The sequence below is a fragment of the Herpailurus yagouaroundi genome, unplaced genomic scaffold (genome assembly GCF_014898765.1).
Source record: "Herpailurus yagouaroundi ecotype Mexico unplaced genomic scaffold, PumYag 217, whole genome shotgun sequence".
In the NCBI taxonomy this organism is placed as follows: Eukaryota; Metazoa; Chordata; class Mammalia; order Carnivora; family Felidae; genus Herpailurus; species Herpailurus yagouaroundi.
The window spans coordinates 5,110,030-5,127,454 of NW_024412448.1; the positions used below are offsets into that span (position 1 = coordinate 5,110,030).

Genomic DNA, 17,425 nt, shown 5'->3' on the forward strand with positions numbered 1-17,425 from the left:
TGTATCCCGTGGATAAATGCCTAGTAGTGCAATTGCTGGGTCGTGGGGTAGTCCTATTTTTAATTTTTTGAGGAACCTCCCAATGGCACCAGTTTGCATTCCCACCAGCAGTGCAAAAGAGATCCTCTCTCTCCGCATCCTCGCCAACATCTGTTGCTGCCGGAGTTGTTAAGGTTAGCCATTCTGACAGGTGTGAGGTGGTATCTCATTGTGGTTTTTTGTATTTCCCTGATGATGAGTGATGTTGAGCATTTTTTCATGTGTCTGTTGGCCATCTGGACGTCTTCTCTGGAGAAGTGTCTGTTCATGTGTTTTGCCCATTTCTTCACTGGATTATTTGCTTTTTGGGTGTTGAGTTTGATAAGTTCTTTATAGATTTTGGATACTAACCCTTTATCTGATACGTCATTTGCAAACATCTTCTCCCATTCTGTCAGTTGCCTTTTCGTTTTGCTGATTGTTTCCTTCTCTGTGCAGAAGGTTTTATTTTGGTGAGGTCCCAGTAGTTCATTTTTGCTTTTGTTTCCCTTGCCTCCGGAGACGTGTTGAGTAAGAAGTTGCAGGGGCCAAAGTCAAAGAGGTTTTTGCCTGCTTTCTCCTCTAGGATTTTGATGGCTTCCTCTCTTACGTTTAGGTCTTTCATCCATTTTGAGTTTCTTTTTGTGTCTGGTGTAAGAAAGTGGTCCAGGTTCATTCTTCTGCACGTCGCTGTTCAGTTTTCCCAGTACCACTTGCTAAAGAGACTGTCTTTATTCCATTGGATATTCTTTCCTGCTTTGTCAAAGATTAGTTGGCCATGTTTGTGGGTTCTCTGTTCTGTTCCATTGATCTGAGTGTCTGTTTTTGTGCCAGTACCATACTATCTTGATTATTACAGCTTTGTAATACATCTTGGAAGTCCAGAATTGTGACGCCTCCGGCTTTGGTTTTCTTTTTCAGGATTGCTTTGGCTATTTGGGGTCTTTTCTAGTTCCATACAAATTTTAGGATTGTTCTAGCTCTGTGAAGAATGCTGGTGTTATTTTGATAGGGATTGCATTGATTATGTAGATTGCTTTGGGGAGTATCGACATTTTAACAATATCTATTCTTCCAATTCATGACCTATGTATATATATTTTATTGAGACATAATTAAAACATTTATTCCCTCCAGGTTTACTGAGATTGAGTTGATGCATAGAGTGAATTGCCACATAACCCTGTGCGAGTTTAAGGGGTACACAAAGGTGCTGATTTGATATTTATAGAATGCAAAAGGGTTACCGCCGTGGCGTTAGCTGACGCCTCCATCCTGTCACATGGCTGTTTCTTTGTGGTGTACATAGTATTAGAGTTCTGTGTCTTTCGATGAGTTTGTACATCCGGGTAACCACCAACCTAATTAAGACATGAAACGTCACCATCCCAAGAAGCGTTACTGCCTCCTTCTGCTCAACTCCACCACATGGGCACTTCCGTGTCTTTATTCTTTCGCAGAGCAGAATGCTTTGAAATGCATCCGTGTTGTGTAGATCTTCTATCAGCCCCGTTTGGCATCATGGCAAATCACGGTATGTGGCTTTTTGTGTCTAGCTTCTCTCCTAAGGTTCTTGGTGGCAATGCAGAAGCAAAGGAATTAGCAGTGAAGCTGGTGGGAAGAATCTGAGATCCCTAAACGGGACAAAGGGAGATGTTAGGATCTTGGCGGCAGCCAAGGTGGACTGTTTGGTGGCCAACAGAATGGTCTGGGGGAGCCTTCAAACTGGGGCACGTGCAGGGTTGGAAGGAAGGTATTGGGCGATCTGCGTAAACCGAGGAAGCAGGGTAGGAGCGTATTTCTCCAGGAAGAGCCGGTCTTGACTCCCCCCAGCTAACTGCTGTTGTCTGGGTTCTTGTTTTTGCTGCGGATGCTTGTATTCAGCTTTCCTGAGTTTCGCTCTCTGATTCTGGAACCAAACCTCCAGGGTTACGGCCACTTCTTGGTTCTGCAGGCTGGGAAGGGTGTGGGTTCTGACTGGACAAGAATTCCAAATCTGCTCGTGGCTTCTCCGTGAACATTGTTCGCTTCCTTTGTGAATGCTGCTAGTGCCTTCCTTTAGGAAGGTCCCCTGGGTCTGACATCCTGAGATATACATGTGTTCCCATGCTCTGCTCCTGTGACCAAAAGAAGAAAACATTCTGAACCGAATAAAAACAAAACTGTCAAGGTTCATGGGATGCAGTCAAAGCAGTGTCTAGAGGAAAACTGATAGCATTAACATTTTTGTTAGAAAAATAAAGCTCTCACGTCAATAATCTAAGCTTCTACCTTCAAGAAACTAGAAAAAGAAGAAAAGTAAACCCAAAGCAGTAGGAAGAAACTAATAAAAAGCAGACAGCAATGAAATACAAAAACATAGAATGGTAGGAAAAAAGGAAACCCCGAGGTTTAGTTCTTTGAAAAAACCAGTATTAACAAACTTCTAATCAGACTAACCAAGAAAAAGAGGGGAGAAAGTTATCAACATCAGAAATGAAAGATGGAATACCATTATAGACCCTACGGAAATTGGATAATGAAATTATGTCATAAAATATTCTATGGTCATATTCAACTTCTGTGAAATGGACCGATTTCTTGAAAAATACCTTCCTGAAACTCACCTGGGAAGAAAGAGATAACCCAAATAGCCCCATACCTACTTCAGAAACTTTGTAGTTCAAAGCCTACAATTAAGAATATTGAAGGACCAGGGGCGCCTGGGTGGCGCAGTCGGTTAAGCGTCCGACTTCAGCCAGGTCACGATCTCGCGGTCCGGGAGTTCGAGCCCCGCATCGGGCTCTGGGCTGTGGCTCAGAGCCTGGAGCCTGTTTCCGATTCTGTGTCTCCCTCTCTCTCTGCCCCTCGCCCATTCATGCTCTGTCTCTCTCTGTCCCAAAAATAAATAAACGTTGGAAAAAAAAAATTAAAAAAAAAAAAAAGAATATTGAAGGACCAGATACTTCCACTGGGGAGTTCTTTCGAACATTTAAGGAAGAAATAACACCTGTCCTGCTTTTAGAAAAGAAGTTCTCTAAGCGTGTCCTCATTAATGCTATCTTCATTAGCACACACGCGCGCGCACACACACGCACAGGAAAGAAAAACAGTAACGGTGCAGCTTTGCGGGAACAACCGTGTTTATTTTGGAAGCTCTGGTGCTGTGACCCCTGGAGCAGCGCGACCCTCTGAGGCACCAGAACCCTTGCCCCGAGGCCAGCCCTGCACAGTCTGCAGGGACCAGACACAGGTCGTACCGGGATCTGGCAGCAGAAACAGCCCGCCCCCCCACCCCAGGTGGATAAGCCACTTGGCCGATGTAGGACTCCCTGCGAAGGGAGCGCTCTGAGCCCCAAAATACTCAAGCCGTGCTTCCAAATCCACACAAAAAGCCCTTGTTTCTGAGAGGCAGGCACGGGTCTCTGGGGGGCCCCTGAGGTGAGCGTTTCCCAGACCCGCTGCTGCAGGAATCCAAGTCCAGACAGCTAGCCTCTGGTAAGGGAGACATGGAGGGGAAACTGAGGTAGCCCCGAGCCCTCCTCCCAGGGTGGCAAGGGCCACGGCCCGGACTGTCTCCTCCTGACTCATCCCCACAGAGGGGGCCAGGTGCCCTTCTCCATGGTGTCTGTGAGGACCCTGGGAGCCCCAGACAGATCCAAGTGAGGAGCCGGGCCTCTGCTCCTGTCCCCTCCAGGCAGGCCGTGCCACGCCCTCTGCCCCGTCCCCCTCGCAGTCCTTCTGGCCGCGGGGAGAGCGGCCTGACAGTGTCTGCGGATGGGGCCCCCCGGACGGCTGCAGGGCAGGAGACCCAGCAGTGGGTCCGGGGCCCCCAGCCACCACCCTGAACAAGCAGCCCAGTTCCTAACCCTGCCCAGAAACCGGCCCGGCTCGGCGCTGGTCCGGTTTCTCCCCCAAGGCCTCAGGCTGCCCCTCCGGCCACCACGCCCACAGGAAGGGCCGGTGCACGAGGGAGGTCCTGCCTCATCCACAGGAAACGGGGGAACCCGCTTTCGGGTTGGGAGCCGACCCCCGCGCACGGTGCCACCTGGCTCTGCTGGCTCGTGGACCCGTGGCACATGACCCGGGCCTCGATCAGCGGCCGTTGTATTCGCTCTGGTCAGCTGCCCGCACCGTGTCCTCGGTGACTGAGGGGGGAACGCCGGAGGGAGGGCGGACCGGCCACACACACCCGAGGGGAACCACTCCTCGGTGGGACGTGGGGGCTGCGGGCAAACGGGACAGCACAGAGTCACGGAATCCTGGGATTTACAGGCCGGGGCCACGGTGACTCCACGTGTGGCCCAGGCTGGCAAGGTCACGAGTTTAGGAAAGGGAAAGCAGAAGGTTCCGAGCCGGGAGGGGCTCCTGCTGCTGCTGCCCTCTGTGGTGGCGTCCAGGGGGCCTGGGGGGCCTCTTCTGTGGCGGGCCCGGCCCCCAGCAGGCGGGGACAGGCCACCAGCTCCATGCCAGCAAACAAGGAGCTGCAGCCCCCGGGCCCTGGGCAAAGTTCCGGCGCTCCCTTTGGGGAGCCCGTGCCCGGCGGGCTCCACTCGGGTCCGGCCCCCTCCTCTCTGGAACCCACCAGGCCGGCCTCGGCCTCCCTGGGGACTGAGAGCGGGGAGCCATCGGGGGGAAGGGGGTGCGCAGGGCCCTGGGGCGGGAAGAGGGCGGAACTCAGCGGCTGCAGGAAGGCGTGGCTCCCGGAGAAGGGCACGGCGTCGGTCAGCAGGTCGGCTGGGCCCCCGCGGCCGGCAACAGGGCCCAGCTCGACCGGGGGCCTCTGGGCGGGGGGCCGCTGTCGGCAGGAGGCTTCAAAGTGCCTCAGGATCTGGAGGAGGAAACGGAGGGGACCGGCTGAAGGCCCCTGTGCACCCGGGAGCACAGAAGACACAGCCCCCCAGAGAGCAGGTGGCTCGTCCCACCTCCTCCTCCTCCTCCTCCGGCCACCCCCCACCGGCCACACTGTGTGCGCCCAGACACGGTGAACCCGCTGCTCTACAAATGCACACGTTCTCCGTCCCCGAACCCGGCCCCGTGACGAGCCAGCTCGGGGTGGGGGTGGGGGGGGTCCCTTGCCGGGTGCCAAGCAGCGCCTGACACAGATGCTGAGGAAATGAACATGCCTCAAACCCTCCGGTCCTTCCCAACTCTGCACACACGGCCTCCTCCAGCCTTCACGTCCTCAGAGACACCGTGATGGCCTCGCTGTGGCGGGGTCACCGATTCTTTGACAAAGGACAATTTAAAGACACGCCACTGAGGGTCCGAATTCTCAGCAGCCACAGAGGAGCGCAGAAGCCGGGGATGCCAGTGGGCAGGTGGAAGACGTGCTGGGGCCTGGCTGAGGGGAGAGGCCAGCAGCCTGTGGGAGCTGCCCAGAGGCTCCCCAGTGAGGGAGCCGGGCGGCCCGCACACAATTCGAGCATAACTGGGAAACGGACTCGCGTGAAAGAAAACACTTCTGCTCTCCAGGGGCCGAGCACGGACTCCTGAACTGTGACCCCAGGTGGCCAGCAGAAGGATAAATGGACCTGAGCAGGCAAGGAGGGCTTCCCGCAGGAGGCCACCCGTGGGCTGAGCCAGGCGGGATGGGGAGCTGTCTGCAGAGCAGAGCTGTTGAGCAGCAGGGCAGGGGAGAGGTCCCAGGAGCTGGAAAGATCCACAAGCCAAGGACCCCGGCTGTTCTAAGGCCCGGCCCGAACCAGCCCGGTGGCGAGGGGCAGGAATGTGGAAGCGGATCTGGGAACGGCTGGAGGAACAGCGTGCAACTTCTCCTCCGGGTCCCGGCTGCTGCCCACCTTGGTGGCCTTGTTGGTCACGGGTCCAGGGCTGCCCGCGCTGAGCTCCTGCAGCCGCGGCCGGGCGAGGAGCAGGATGTGCTCCTGGGAGAGCAGGTCGGTGCAGCCCAGGGACGCGATGGCGCCCAGGGCCCTCTGCCGGGCGGACAGAAGGTCAGCGCGGTCCACCCCCAGAGGGAGGCCCCTCTCACAGCTCCGTCCTCCTCTCGGCCCGACTACAGCCCCAAGGTGGGGGAGCCCCGGGGGTGGGCCCACTGCCCCCCCCCCCAGGGCAGGCCCCGGGTGAGGCGGTCCGGGCCAACCCCGCCCGCAACCCTCACCTGCCCACACCCATGCCCCCAGGCGCCCCCAGCCTCGGGCCAGCCCTCACCATCTGCACACACTCGCTGGTCCCGTCCAGACGGCAGGTCAGCAGTTCCAGGACCGCCTCACAGTTGAGCAGCCCACACCTGCAGGAAGGCACAAGCAGGAGGTGGGGGCGGGGGGCCGGGGCCGGGGCCGGGAGCGGGGAGCCGGTGGGGGGACTCACTCTTTGATGAAGCACTGAGCCTCCTCTCGGCTCAGAAAGGCACGCGGCCCCTGTGTCACAGTCTGGACCAGGCTCTGCTCCTGCTGGCAGTCGCTCAGGGTCACGGCCTCCGCCCTACCGGGGGCACAGCGGTCAGGGTAGAGAGAGACTCCTCCGGGTCAGGCCCCAACCCAGGGTGGGACCCCAGAAAAGGACCTCACCGCTCTGCCAGGTCGCTGGGTGCCTGGCTAGCCGCTGAGGGGCTGTCGCTGCCCGACCGACTGCCTGAGTCTGAGACCTTGCCTGGGTCACCGCTCCCCCGGGATGAATTCTGGGAGCTGGAGCTGCTGTCTGGCTCGTCCCAACCCCCTCCTGCCTGCCCGGGCTGGGGTCTCGTGACTGTGACAAACAGGACCGTGGGTGAGATCGGGGGCGGGGGGCTCTGACTTGCCTCATACACCCCTCCCCGGGGCACCTCGACCAAGAAACACCAGGGAAGAGGTGACACGGGACAGAGCAGGCAACCCCTCAGAACGGTCAGGGTGGGGACTGCCGGCCTGTGGCGGCAGGGGCAGTGCCGGACCCCGAGGCACAGAACTCTCAGGGAGTCCCGACAGTCCTCCTTCAGGCCAGGCCAACTCCCAGGAGCTTGGGCCAGAGCACTGCGACGCTGCGGTCCCTTCTCACCACACACCTCGCTCGGGGACGGCCCTGTGTCGACATCCCCCCGACTAGAACGCACGCGCGTGGAGGCTGGCCCTGGGCCCTGGCCTCGCGGCCGTCCCGGCTAGACCGGCAAAAGCCGGGCTGCGGCCCAGCTCACGACCCAGGCCTGTACCCGAGGCGGTGGGGCCCTCCGGGAGCCCCCGCCCCCCTTAACGCCATACACCCCAGCTCCTACTCGAAGCAACTGGCAAGAAGCTGGCAAAACAGCATCCAGACGCCGCGCGATCTTTGTACGGCACGGAGGCCACAGCGAGCGCGCACAGAGCCACGGAGCCGGCGAAAGGCTGTGTGGGCCCCCGGCCCCCCCAGGACACACCGCCTCCTTCCCCGGCCTCTGAGCCAGGAGCCTGTGTCCCTTGCCGGGAAGGTCCTGTTGGCGGCTCCGCGGCCCCCTCTCGCTCCAACACACCACGGGGAGGGGCCTGCTCACCCGGACCCCCAGGAGAGTCTCACCGCTTCCTCGGGCGCCCGGGAGAGCTCTGGGGAGCGGCTTCCCGGCACTGGGGCAACCACGGCTGGCTGTGGGCGTCATGGCGGGCTGGTAGGCGTCACCCCGCGGGAGGGGCCTCCGGGTGCCGGGGCTCTCGGGCCCGGGGCGCACAGCATTGGCCACCACCTCTGCGGCCTTCTGGATGGTGGAGAGGAAGGCTTCTCCCGCAGAGCCTGCGCCGGAGGGAGAGGGACAGGGTGCCAGCCCTCTTCAGTTCTGCCCCCCCCCCCCCCCCGGAGGAGTGGAGGAGTTCAAGAGGCCAGCACGTGAGCCGTAGTCACACAGCGGAGCCCACGTGGGGCACCCAGGCCCTTCCGGAAGCTTCCCCAGTGAATGCTGCTTCAGTGCGTTCCCAGGCCCGACAGAGCCTGGCGCTCCAGCTTACGGCATGGCCGTGCCCCCAAGTCCCCCGGCCCCACGTGGGAGCAGGACAGCTAAGGGGATCGTCAGAGAGCTTGGTCCCCACGGCAGCTCACGTCCAGTACGGGTGCAGGGGTGCGTGAGTGCCCTGATGGGACCAACCACCGTCACTCCTGAGTCAGGAACAAGCAAGGCCTGCGAGCCAGGCCTGCTTTAAGAATCAGTGCTCCCGAGGTACTGGGGGTCTGAGAGCTGAGACCAGAACCGGCAGCACCCAGGCCGGCTGCGTCCACTCACGACGGGCACCGTCTCCACACCACCGCTCTCCGCCCTCCCCCCCTCTGAGGGACCAGGGCCTGGGTGCACGCGTACAGACCTAGCCTTCGCCTGGCTTCTCACCTGTTGGTTTCGCAGACTGGCCCTGCCTCGTTCTCCCACGGGCCCGAGCAAAGGAGAGCACAGTGGCAGGACACCGGCCCCAGCCGTGCCACCCGCCACGCCTCCCAGGCCAGATCCGCCAGACCCTTATGCCCACGCCCCGCACCCCCGCAGCACTCACCTGTGGGGCCCCGTTCCTTGCTGTAGCCGAAGCCCTGGAGGGCGCCCTGGGGCCTGGACTCGGAACCCATGCCTGTGAGCAGGACCCACGTCAGTGCCAGTGTGGCCGCTCATGCTCAACCCTGTGCACCTGGGACAGCGGGGCAGGGGGGGGGGAACCTCAAACCCTCCCCAGGGTGAACACCCAGCGAAGGGGATGGGCGGTCACCTACCTGCCGGAGGCAGGGCCCTGGGTGGCTGGGAGGGAGGCGGGGGCGACAAGTTGTCCGAGAACAAGGCGCTCCCCAAGTCCTAGACGAGGACGCAGAGGGCACTCGGCTCGCTGTGGTCCGGCTCTGTCCCCCCGCCCCCCTGCTCTCTCCGGGGTCCCACAGCAAAGGCGGAGCCAGGGCCCCGGGTGGTGGAACAAACGTCTGGCAGTCTGTCCCGGGCTGCCCCGAGTGCCGGACTCACCTGGGCGGCCGCCCGCACCTTCTGGTACAAGCTGTTGCCGTGGAGAGGGTCTGGGGGCCCCGAGAAAACTGCAGGACGGAGGCAGATGTGCAGGTGAGATGCAGCTACTGACACTCAGAGGTGTGGCTTTAATGCCCCCCCCGGCCCTCGTGGTGGGCACCCCCCCGGACCCCTGGCAGATGACCCCGGCACCCCGAGGGTCAGGGGCGGCCTCCTGAAACATGGGTCTGACCTCCAGTCCCCACGCAACACCCCTTCCAGGTCAAAGTCCCTATAGTGGCAGCCACCCTTCCGCACCCCCAAGCCCGGGAGCCCCCAGATCCCCCTCATCTGGGACTCAATGCCCCCACACTGCTTTTCAGAGATATACCACCCACTGGGCCTACGGAGGCCGCACCCCGGCTGCCCCCTCGCTCATGCCCACAGAGCGGAGACCCGTGCCGTCTCTTGCCGGGGTCCCTGCACTGGCTGCCTCGCTGTACCCCCCTCAACCCACTCTCCACTCGGGAGCGAAGCGAGCAATCAAAGCCCCACGGAGGCTCCCGCGGCCCTGACGATACCACCTCCCTCTACGTAACAGCTTCAGATGTGACAAACGAGTTTTTCCTAGAAGGAATTGAGTGACACCCCCATTCCCAGTCTCTTGTCACAAATGCATCTCACTTTCTGCCCTGGCAGGTGGCCCAGGGTGCGCGCCAATCGGCCAGTCGGGAATGGAACCACCAGGGAACCACCGGTGGGGGGGGGGGGGGGGGGGCCCCCCCGCCCTTTCTGGCCGCACAGGAACCCCCCCCCCCGCCCCAGCCCCTTGTGCCTGAGCTGAGGCCGCCGTCTGCGGGCCGTCCCACCCCAGAGCCACCTCCTCTCGCTACCCCGCCTCCCCGACAGCCTGTGGCAGGGTCCCCCGGGGTTGGCACTCAGAGTACAACGGACTGGGACCGGCCCAGCACAGACTCTGGTGCCAACAAGGACCCGCTGTCTGCCGCATCCCGTGCTGCCTCAGCTGCGCCCCTGGGGTGGAGGACGGAGGCCTCCGGTGAAGAGACAGCTGCGGTTTCGGGGTGTGGGGGTAGGCCAGCACCTGGCAGGCAGGATGCTGGAAATGCTCAGGATCCCCGAGGAGCACGCGGTGGCCAAGAGCAACTAACTGGGTCCCCCTCCCTGGCGCTGCCCTCCCAGGGACCCTCTCAGGGATGGCTCCGTGGGCGTGGTTCTTGCCTCTGGCCGAGCCCTTCCGGTGTCATTCAGGGCGGGGTCTGTTGACGCTGTGCCCCTGAGACCCACCGCGGCCAGGACTCCTGCCTTACCTGAGGGGAAGGTCTCAGGCCCCGTCCCCCCAAATCCCAGTTAGGGAAAAAGACACGGGGCAGCCCCAGGCCCGCCTGGGGAGTGAGAGATGGAACCCCACCCCAGACCCCTAGACCTAGTCCTCGACAGGCCAGAACCCCGCCTCTCCCGGGGGCCTCCCACAGACCTCCCTGTCTCGGCCCTGGGGAGCAGTCCTGCGGGGGGAGACAGAGCCCCTCTGGTGTGCCGGGCACTGGAACAGGCAGGATGGGCCTGGGCTGCCCAGGCCAGGCAGGGCACACAGGCAGAAGTGAGCCACCGTGCGGCGGCGGGCCCGGCGACGGATGGAAGGGAAAGCCCGTGACAGAGTGAAGGCGGTGGCTGGGGTGCGGGGTGCTGGGGAGAAGACGGGAGGCGAGTCCCGCTGGTGGGAGGCGCGTCTCTGTGAGGGGGCGGTGGCCAGCAGAGGGACTCTGTGCAGCCTGCCCTGGCCGCCCCGCCCCAGCGCCCGGATACCTGCGGCTTCCTGGATGAAGGCAGGGTTGCGTTTGAGGATGAGCAAGGACGAGGAGGAGCCGTGACCACACAGGTGGAGCAGGATCTTCAGCACCTGGGGGACAGTCGCAGGGGGCAGCACAGGCCCAGAGGGCAGCCCGCACGCATCCCGCGGCGACCCTCTCCTCGTGCTTCGCCACCCGCTGGCCCGTCCCCCAGCGGAGGGTCTGCGGGGGCCGCTCGGGGACTCACCTTCAGCTTCACTCGGCCAGAGCCGCTGTGCAGACGGTTCAGAAGGTACTCCAGGAGGCACTGGCTGCTGCCCAGGGACTCGTGTGAGATTTCTGGCAGGCGCTCGGGTTAGGGAAGGAGCGAGATGACCCCAGGCCACACGAGGCCACGCCGGCGGGGGAGAGAACCAGGCCTTCCTGCCACCAGACTTCTCCCGTGTCTTCCCCGCAAACACCCACCCGAGGCCCTGGTTTCAGGAGGTTGGGCCTCTTACGGCCTCCTGGGCCCCGCGTCATCAGTCGTGTGGCTTTTGGACCCACCCACACTTGGTCCCTACAGTAAAGGAGTTGGGGGGCCTCCGAAGGACAGGCCCCTGGACGTGGGTGACGAGGAAGGATACTGGCGATCTCCTCAAACAAGTAGCCCGGACACGGGACATCATCGTCCGACGTTCCCTTCAGGAGAACCGGGAGCTGAAAGGGAGCGCGAGCCCCTGGCATGATGAGTGGGCATCACAGGGAAAAAACCCAAACACCCATTCCCACTTGGCCCAGCGTCTGGGCGTCTGGGGAGCGTGAGCCTCAGAGCAAAGACAGGACGGGGAACCTCAGGGACACTCACGGGGACAAGTGCATGGACTCTGCTGGGTGCTCACCACAGACTACAGTTTGAAGGGCAGCGGCCTGACGGCACGAGAACACGGGCCTGAAAGTCACCTTATTTGTCCAGCAAGGCCCAAAGGGGAACTGGACAGACTTGCAGAGCCATGGAGGCCTGGGCCCAGAGCGGAGTCTCTGCACTAACACAAGCGAACCGACCGGCTGCTTCACCGTCGGCCCAGCCCCTGAACACCTGCCTGGCGAGGCTCAAGGCCGCCCGCTGCATCTGCTTTGGCTCTGGCCAACACCAACAACAGGCCCCGACCTCCGCTTCTCGGAGCATTCGCCACGATGAACTGACGATGGTGGACGTGGGTCTCCCACAACTCGGGAGCGTCCTTCCCTAGGACCTGAGGGCCCCGGTTTGAAACGCAACCACTAGGAAGGCCCGGGCCTGTCTCGCACGCCCTGTACGGGGGCAGGACCCCAAGTCCCGAAAGGGCCGGCCAGCTGCCGAGTTGCACGGACACTGCAGTGCTCCTGCCACAAATGGGAAGGGGCCGGGGCTGCCCGCGCGGGCGTCCGGCTGTGCCGTCTGAGACCCCAGCTGTCTCTTCCAATTCGGGTTCTGTCCGGGAGGGGATGTGAAGCAGAGGTGGCGTGCCCCGCCCACACGGCGTCGGGGATCGGGCCCCGACCCTGAGGCCACAGCGGAGAAGGGGACCCAGGAACGAGATGCAGGGGCAGAGGGGACACCAGGGGCCCAAGAACGGCCGGAGGGGCTCGAGGAGGAGGACGGGCACGGAGAGGGCCGGAGGGAGATGGAGGCGTCTGTGAGCCTGGGAGGAGGCCCCAGCGGGCGCCGAGCAGGGCCGGGGAGGGGAACAGCTCTGGCCCGGGGTGGGGGCCGCGGCCGCCCGCACTCACCCGGTGCAGGAAGCTCAGGCGGTCCCGCAGCGGCGGCGTGGACGCCATGATGCCGGCCACCTTCCGGCCCCGCCCGCGGCCGTGGACCCCCTCCAATCACCGCGCGGGCCTGGACTAGCTGGCCAATCGCTCGCGCGGGGCGGGGCCTGCAGTCTATGCCGGCAAACAACCTGAGCCTGAACCAATCCGAAGTCCCAGATCAAAGACAGACAAATTCACGAGCCACTTGCAGGGCTCGGAGAGGCCCGGCGCCGTTCCGGAAGCGAAGCAGGGGCTGGAGCCGAAGCCTAGCCAAACAGAAAGCGCAGGAAAGGCGACGGGCGGAAGGCGCGCCTATCGAGAAGCTGGGCGCCGGAAAAGGACGGGCCTAAGATGGCGGCGCCCATGGGTGCCAGGAGGGGCCGCTCATGTCGGGGAACGGAGCGGTGTGGGGACGCGTGCGAGGCCGCCTCCGCGCCTTCCCCGAGCGCCTTGCGGCCTGTAGGGCCGAGGTGAGAAGGTGTCGGGCGGGGAGGGGGCGGGGGCGGGATCTGCCCTGGGTGACCGGCGTGGGGGGGAGGGGGGCGCCCTCCGCGACCCTCGCCCGTCCCCGTCCGCCCCCAGGCCGCGGCTTACGGCAGGTGTGTGCAGGCGTCCACGGCCCCGGGCGGCCGCCTGACGAAGGACCTCTGTGTGCAGGAGTTCGAGGCCCTGCGGAGCTGCTTCGCCGCCGCGGTAGGTGGGCGCCGCCCCGGCCTCTTCCCTTGCCAACCCCAGCCCCGCCTTGGGGAGGGGCACCGGGCGGCGGGGACCCTGGCGTCCCAGCGCCGGACCGCTGGTCGGCCGCCCCCCCGCCCCGCCCCGCGTGTTCGGTGCCAGGCCGTACCTCCTGCCCGCCGGATCCCGCCGCCGCGGAGCTTGTGTGCCCTCGTCTGTCGAGCGAGGGGAACACCAGCCTCGTCGTGAAGATGCTGGTGGCGGTGGTGGCATGTATGCGAAAACTCTCTGTGACTGGTGCTGTCGCTGGAGCTTAATGCCCAAACGAACCGCAGCCTAGTAGTCCAATGGGCCCCTGCTGTCTTAGCTTCCTTGGTGTTTAGGACCCCGCGTGTGTACCGCGCGTGCATTTATAACCATAGGGCCACCCAGCACACACTGAGAGGCACCCCCGACTTCCCCCAGACAGCAACCCCATTTTGCAGAGGGTGGAAGGAGAATCTATAGGCCACTGTCCTGGGTTTGTCAGAACAGGCTTCCAGAGGCTGGTGAGTCCCTAGCCTAGCTGCACTGGCTGGTTTTCACTGGCTGGGAAGTGGGCCCCGCTGGGAACAGTTTGCGGGGTGTTTTTGGTTCTGGACTGTAACCACTGAACAGCGAGTCCCATCTCTTTCTGAGGCATTTTTTTCTGATCCCTGTTAGATCAAGTGTTGAGGCAGCAAGAGTCTCGTGAATATCACCAGCGCTTCACGAAAATGAAAAACTAGTGTTGTATTTACACATTTCTGTAAAAAACATGGAACAAGTGGGGTTGGAGGACGTAGCCGTGCCCAGAGAACCTCCATGGGGAGTTCCAGAGAGCATGAGGAGAGGGCTGCCTGTGATGAGGGTCCTGGGCTGGTGCCCAAGGCATCACCACCCAAGGTGCCTCCATTGGGTGGGGCTGGGTTGGGCCATGATGCCAGCCATCAGCTCTGTCCTCTGGGGCTGCTGGTGCAGTTGGGTGAGCTCGGCAGGATTCAGGGGACCCGTGGCTGTTTCCTGATGTTCTGGGACCGTCTTGAGCAGAGTGACTAGCTGTGGGTTAGCCACTTCTCCAAGGAGAGAGTTCACGTGTGTTCCCAGAGGGCTCAGGTCTCCTTGGACCTCTTTGTGATTATCATGGCCGAGAGCCTTTGGCCTCATCCTGCCCTTGTCAGCAGCCTCAGATCTGATGTGGGCTGTTCATCCAAGGTTGCACCTGTTCCTTGGACTTGCTTCCTGCTTCTCAGCAGCTTCCTTGTTTGACAGGCCTCCCCAGGGGACAGGATGAAGCTTCGCTGTGTGATTACTGGTGGGAAGAATTTAAGTGTAAGATGAAGATCAAACGTGTTAGTTATGCACAGATTTTCTGTCCCACCTTTTGTGGTTAGGAGTTGTCTGTTGTAGGCATCTGATCACCTGTGACTGGTTTTTTTTTTTGCTTTTCTACCCTGGTCACTTGAGATGTCCCCACAGTGCGTGTGCTGCCCTCAGGAACCCTCTGCTATTTTAATGTGCCATTCTTCACAGAAGGTGACTTACCTGCAGACCCTGGGCCCCAGGCACTTGGGAGTTTGGGACTAGGGTGCTCGAGTGTCTCTCACCACGAGGCAGCGCACTGCTGAGTGTGTTTCCGCCCATCCTGCTCTCGTCCCCGGCACTTGTGTGGAGCTGCAGGAGGCCGAAGGGGCGTTGGGCTCCAGACCAGCTTCGTCCCAGGGAGCCCTGTCCCTGGGCCAGTGTTTCAGCAGCTCTGCCTCAGCGTTTTCTGTAAGAAGTTCCCGCTGCCTTTCAAGGACCAAGTGGTGTGCTGGAGGGGGGGGAAGGTCTGCACAGCACCTGGTCCAGGGTGGGCTTGGCTTTGGGAGCACGCTGTCACCAGCAGATTGAGCCCCTTGGCCCGTGGCAGCTCCGAGCAGCTGGGCCCTCTGCCACGCATCCACAACCAGGCTCTCCCACAAAGTGTTTGCTAGGAGATGGCGCTGGGGGGGGGGGGGTGGCTTCTGCCCTTTGCGGTCACATCTAACAAACCCATTCAAACCAAATCTTTTCTCTTCCAGGCCAAGACGACCCCAAGGGGAGGCCTTTAGGATGGACAAGCCTGCACTACATTTGTGTTTGCTGCCCACAGCCTTGAGGGACAGACGCCTGAGACATCTAGAGCTTTTAGAGCTAAAAGGACTGCACACTCATCAGGGCAAGACGTGGGCAGACGGGGGATCTGGTTTTCTTGCCTCGTGTATGTAAGGTTTCTGGTTAGAGTAAGAAGCGACAAAGCAACAATACAGACTGTGGCAGACCACGCCGGGTCTCTGTTCTGTTGTACCCAGAGTGTGCGTGGGCCCTGGGAGTACACTTGTCAAAGAATTTTCACCCCAAACACGTTATTGGAATCTAACAGCCACCAAATGTAGTTACCAGTTTACAGGACGTACCAAAGGACGTCAACGCCATGAGGAAAAGATTCGGGCCTAGGGAAGAAAACTCAGGTGCTTTTTCTGGACTTAGAGGCAAAAAAGGAGGGGCTGCCCTTCTAGAGGCTGGGAGGGTGAGGCACCAGCCACCCAGAGAGGGTCTGGCCTAGGAACCCAGCAGCAGTGACAGCATGTGGGGCGTCTGCCCTTCTGCGGCCTCCTCTGGGGTCAGAGCCCGAGCCCTCTCGACCCCACCCTGCAGTGCTTATGTGCAGCACACACAGCCGGTAGGACCCCCAGTGCCTGTGGCTGAGGATCCCACGGGTCCTGAGTGCCACCTGCTGGACGCTTGGGGATTATGCTCCAAGAGCCCCTCCCAGGGGTGTGGCGGCTGTGCTACCCCTGGGCTCCACACAGCCCCTGGCATCTCAAGAGTCCCCAGCATCCACATGCTGATGGGGGGGGGGGGGGGCCCAGGGCAGGTGACTACCCTCTGCTGACCCCACACACACCCCGGGGGCCTGAGGGGGAAGGGGTGGGCCTGGGACCCGAGTGATCCTTACCACAACCCCCACCACCATCACAATGCTCCTCACGGAGCCTTGAGGGTGTGCTCTAGACCCTTGCACGCCGTCCCAGGTCCCGACAGCCTCTCGTGGGGAGTGTGTGGGTGTCGGCTGGCCGCTGGCTCAGGCCCTTCCAGAACTGTCCTGCCAGGTGCCCTCCTGCCCCCATGCCTCCCAGTTCTGTCTCGTGCTTCCCATGTGTCCTTCCCCTTTGGGCCACACACCAAGATCCCTTCCAAGTTCCTTGGCCTTTGTGTTTGCTTTCTGGCTTCACTAAGTTCGCCCCATCTTTAAGACTGTGTTCGTGAAGGGAAATTCAACGAAACTGGCATCTGGATACGGCTGTCATCGCACCCAATTCCTCGTATGCCTCTGTACTGGTCACTGGTGGTAGCCCTCGGGTGGCCCTGCCCTCAGATGGGAACCTTGAAGACAGGATCCTTCCCCACTCGCTCAGGGCAGCTACCCACGAGGAGGGGCGCCCGCGGCCGGCCGTGCTTGCTGCTTCAGCCGGACCACCCGTCGCACCTGCTTGGCACCAGCGATCAGTCCCCACCCCCCACCCCAGCTCTCTGAGTTCTGGCAAGGCGGCCCCACCCAGAGGTCCCAGGTTTTTCCCCGAGGGCTGTGGACAGGGGGGGAGGTGGAGGTGAGAGCCAGGAGGCAGGGAGAGTGTGGGTGGGACCAGGACCAGAGTATCCAAGGGCAGCACGACTCTGCCCCTGCCCTGGAAGGAAGCTGCAGGACGGCAGGACCTCCAGGAAGACGCACGCGAAACTCGGGTCTAGAACGTACGTGGGTAAATATGTTTGGAAGTAAAATCCCACTCTAAAAACAGAATTCGGATCCTAGGGAAACATCCAAAAGGTGTCTTCCCACCGAGCGTGGTTTGTTTGGAAGTTTTACTTAAAAAAGGATAGGAAATACCCAAGACTCTCCCTCCTCACCCAAGCCTCACCAGGGGCTTTCCTCTGAAGAAGCAGTGCTCCTCTCCCTCCCCTCCTTTTATTACTAATTTCTGGTCCTCAGGCCGTGCAAGGACAGAAAAAACACACGATTTCAAAGGTGCGGGGGAGGCCAGAAGCGACAGCTGGAGCTGCCTGGGCAGCTGTGGTCCTTCCACCGCCCAGGCACCCCTGGCCAGCTGTCAGGGAGCAGCCGCACCCAGGGCCCCTGCCCTTGGAAGGGGTGTGGGGCATACACGTGGGACGGAGCTGGCACAGGCCTGAGCTTGAAGGTGGGCAGCCCACCGCACGTGCCAGTCACACCTGCCCCCTGACCAGCCTCCGAAAAGCC

General features: G+C 61.4%; 2 protein-coding genes across 7 annotated transcripts; one reads left to right on the forward strand and one right to left on the reverse strand.

Annotated features, from left to right (window-relative positions):
• Positions 1 to 1,103: 1,103 nt before the first annotated feature.
• Positions 1,104 to 12,564, reverse strand: TEPSIN (TEPSIN adaptor related protein complex 4 accessory protein). 2 transcript variants are annotated; one of them, XR_005784999.1, is made up of 14 exons: positions 12,433 to 12,564; positions 11,307 to 11,379; positions 10,928 to 11,019; positions 10,697 to 10,790; positions 8,894 to 8,961; positions 8,653 to 8,731; positions 8,442 to 8,513; positions 7,486 to 7,695; positions 6,528 to 6,705; positions 6,328 to 6,441; positions 6,169 to 6,247; positions 5,799 to 5,933; positions 4,046 to 4,828; positions 1,104 to 2,135 (listed from the first exon to the last, which is right to left on the reverse strand). XR_005784999.1 is itself a non-coding variant. In XM_040456649.1 (13 exons), the coding sequence occupies exons 1-13, from the start codon at positions 12,478 to 12,480 to the stop codon at positions 4,316 to 4,318; spliced, it is 1,755 nt and encodes a 584-aa protein (XP_040312583.1). In that variant the 5' UTR covers positions 12,481 to 12,564; the 3' UTR covers positions 3,123 to 4,315. The 2 variants fall into 2 exon arrangements, 1 of the variants encoding a protein (XP_040312583.1); XM_040456649.1 differs by lacking the exon at positions 1,104 to 2,135 and having other exon boundaries at positions 3,123 to 4,828.
• A 112-nt stretch (positions 12,565 to 12,676) lies between these two features.
• On the forward strand, positions 12,677 to 15,547 carry NDUFAF8 (NADH:ubiquinone oxidoreductase complex assembly factor 8). Of its 5 annotated transcripts, none has more exons than XM_040456653.1 (4): positions 12,677 to 12,923; positions 13,036 to 13,146; positions 14,626 to 14,682; positions 15,210 to 15,453. In XM_040456653.1, the coding sequence occupies exons 1-4, from the start codon at positions 12,840 to 12,842 to the stop codon at positions 15,237 to 15,239; spliced, it is 282 nt and encodes a 93-aa protein (XP_040312587.1). In that variant the 5' UTR covers positions 12,677 to 12,839; the 3' UTR covers positions 15,240 to 15,453. The 5 variants fall into 5 exon arrangements, with proteins under 5 accessions (XP_040312587.1, XP_040312585.1, XP_040312586.1 ...); XM_040456651.1 differs by lacking the exon at positions 14,626 to 14,682 and adding an exon at positions 14,808 to 14,919; XM_040456652.1 differs by lacking the exon at positions 14,626 to 14,682 and adding an exon at positions 14,808 to 14,919 and having other exon boundaries at positions 13,063 to 13,146.
• The last annotated feature ends 1,878 nt before the right edge of the window (positions 15,548 to 17,425 follow it).

Excerpts from the sequence above, each read along its gene's own strand:
- TEPSIN (XM_040456649.1), bottom strand. The coding sequence starts at position 12,480 with ATGGCGTCCACGCCGCCGCTGCGGGACCGCCTGAGCTTCCTGCACCGG. Across the intron at positions 8,732-8,893 it reads AGGTGCGGGCGGCCGCCCAG|GACTTGGGGAGCGCCTTGTT; the intron begins GTGAGTCCGGCA and ends GTCCTCGTCTAG. Across the intron at positions 5,934-6,168 it reads CCAGCGAGTGTGTGCAGATG|AGGGCCCTGGGCGCCATCGC; the intron begins GTGAGGGCTGGC and ends TCCGCCCGGCAG.
- NDUFAF8 (XM_040456651.1), top strand. The coding sequence starts at position 12,840 with ATGTCGGGGAACGGAGCGGTGTGGGGACGCGTGCGAGGCCGCCTCCGC. Across the intron at positions 13,147-14,807 it reads GGAGCTGCTTCGCCGCCGCG|CACTTGTGTGGAGCTGCAGG; the intron begins GTAGGTGGGCGC and ends TCTCGTCCCCGG. Across the intron at positions 14,920-15,209 it reads GCTCTGCCTCAGCGTTTTCT|GCCAAGACGACCCCAAGGGG; the intron begins GTAAGAAGTTCC and ends TTTCTCTTCCAG.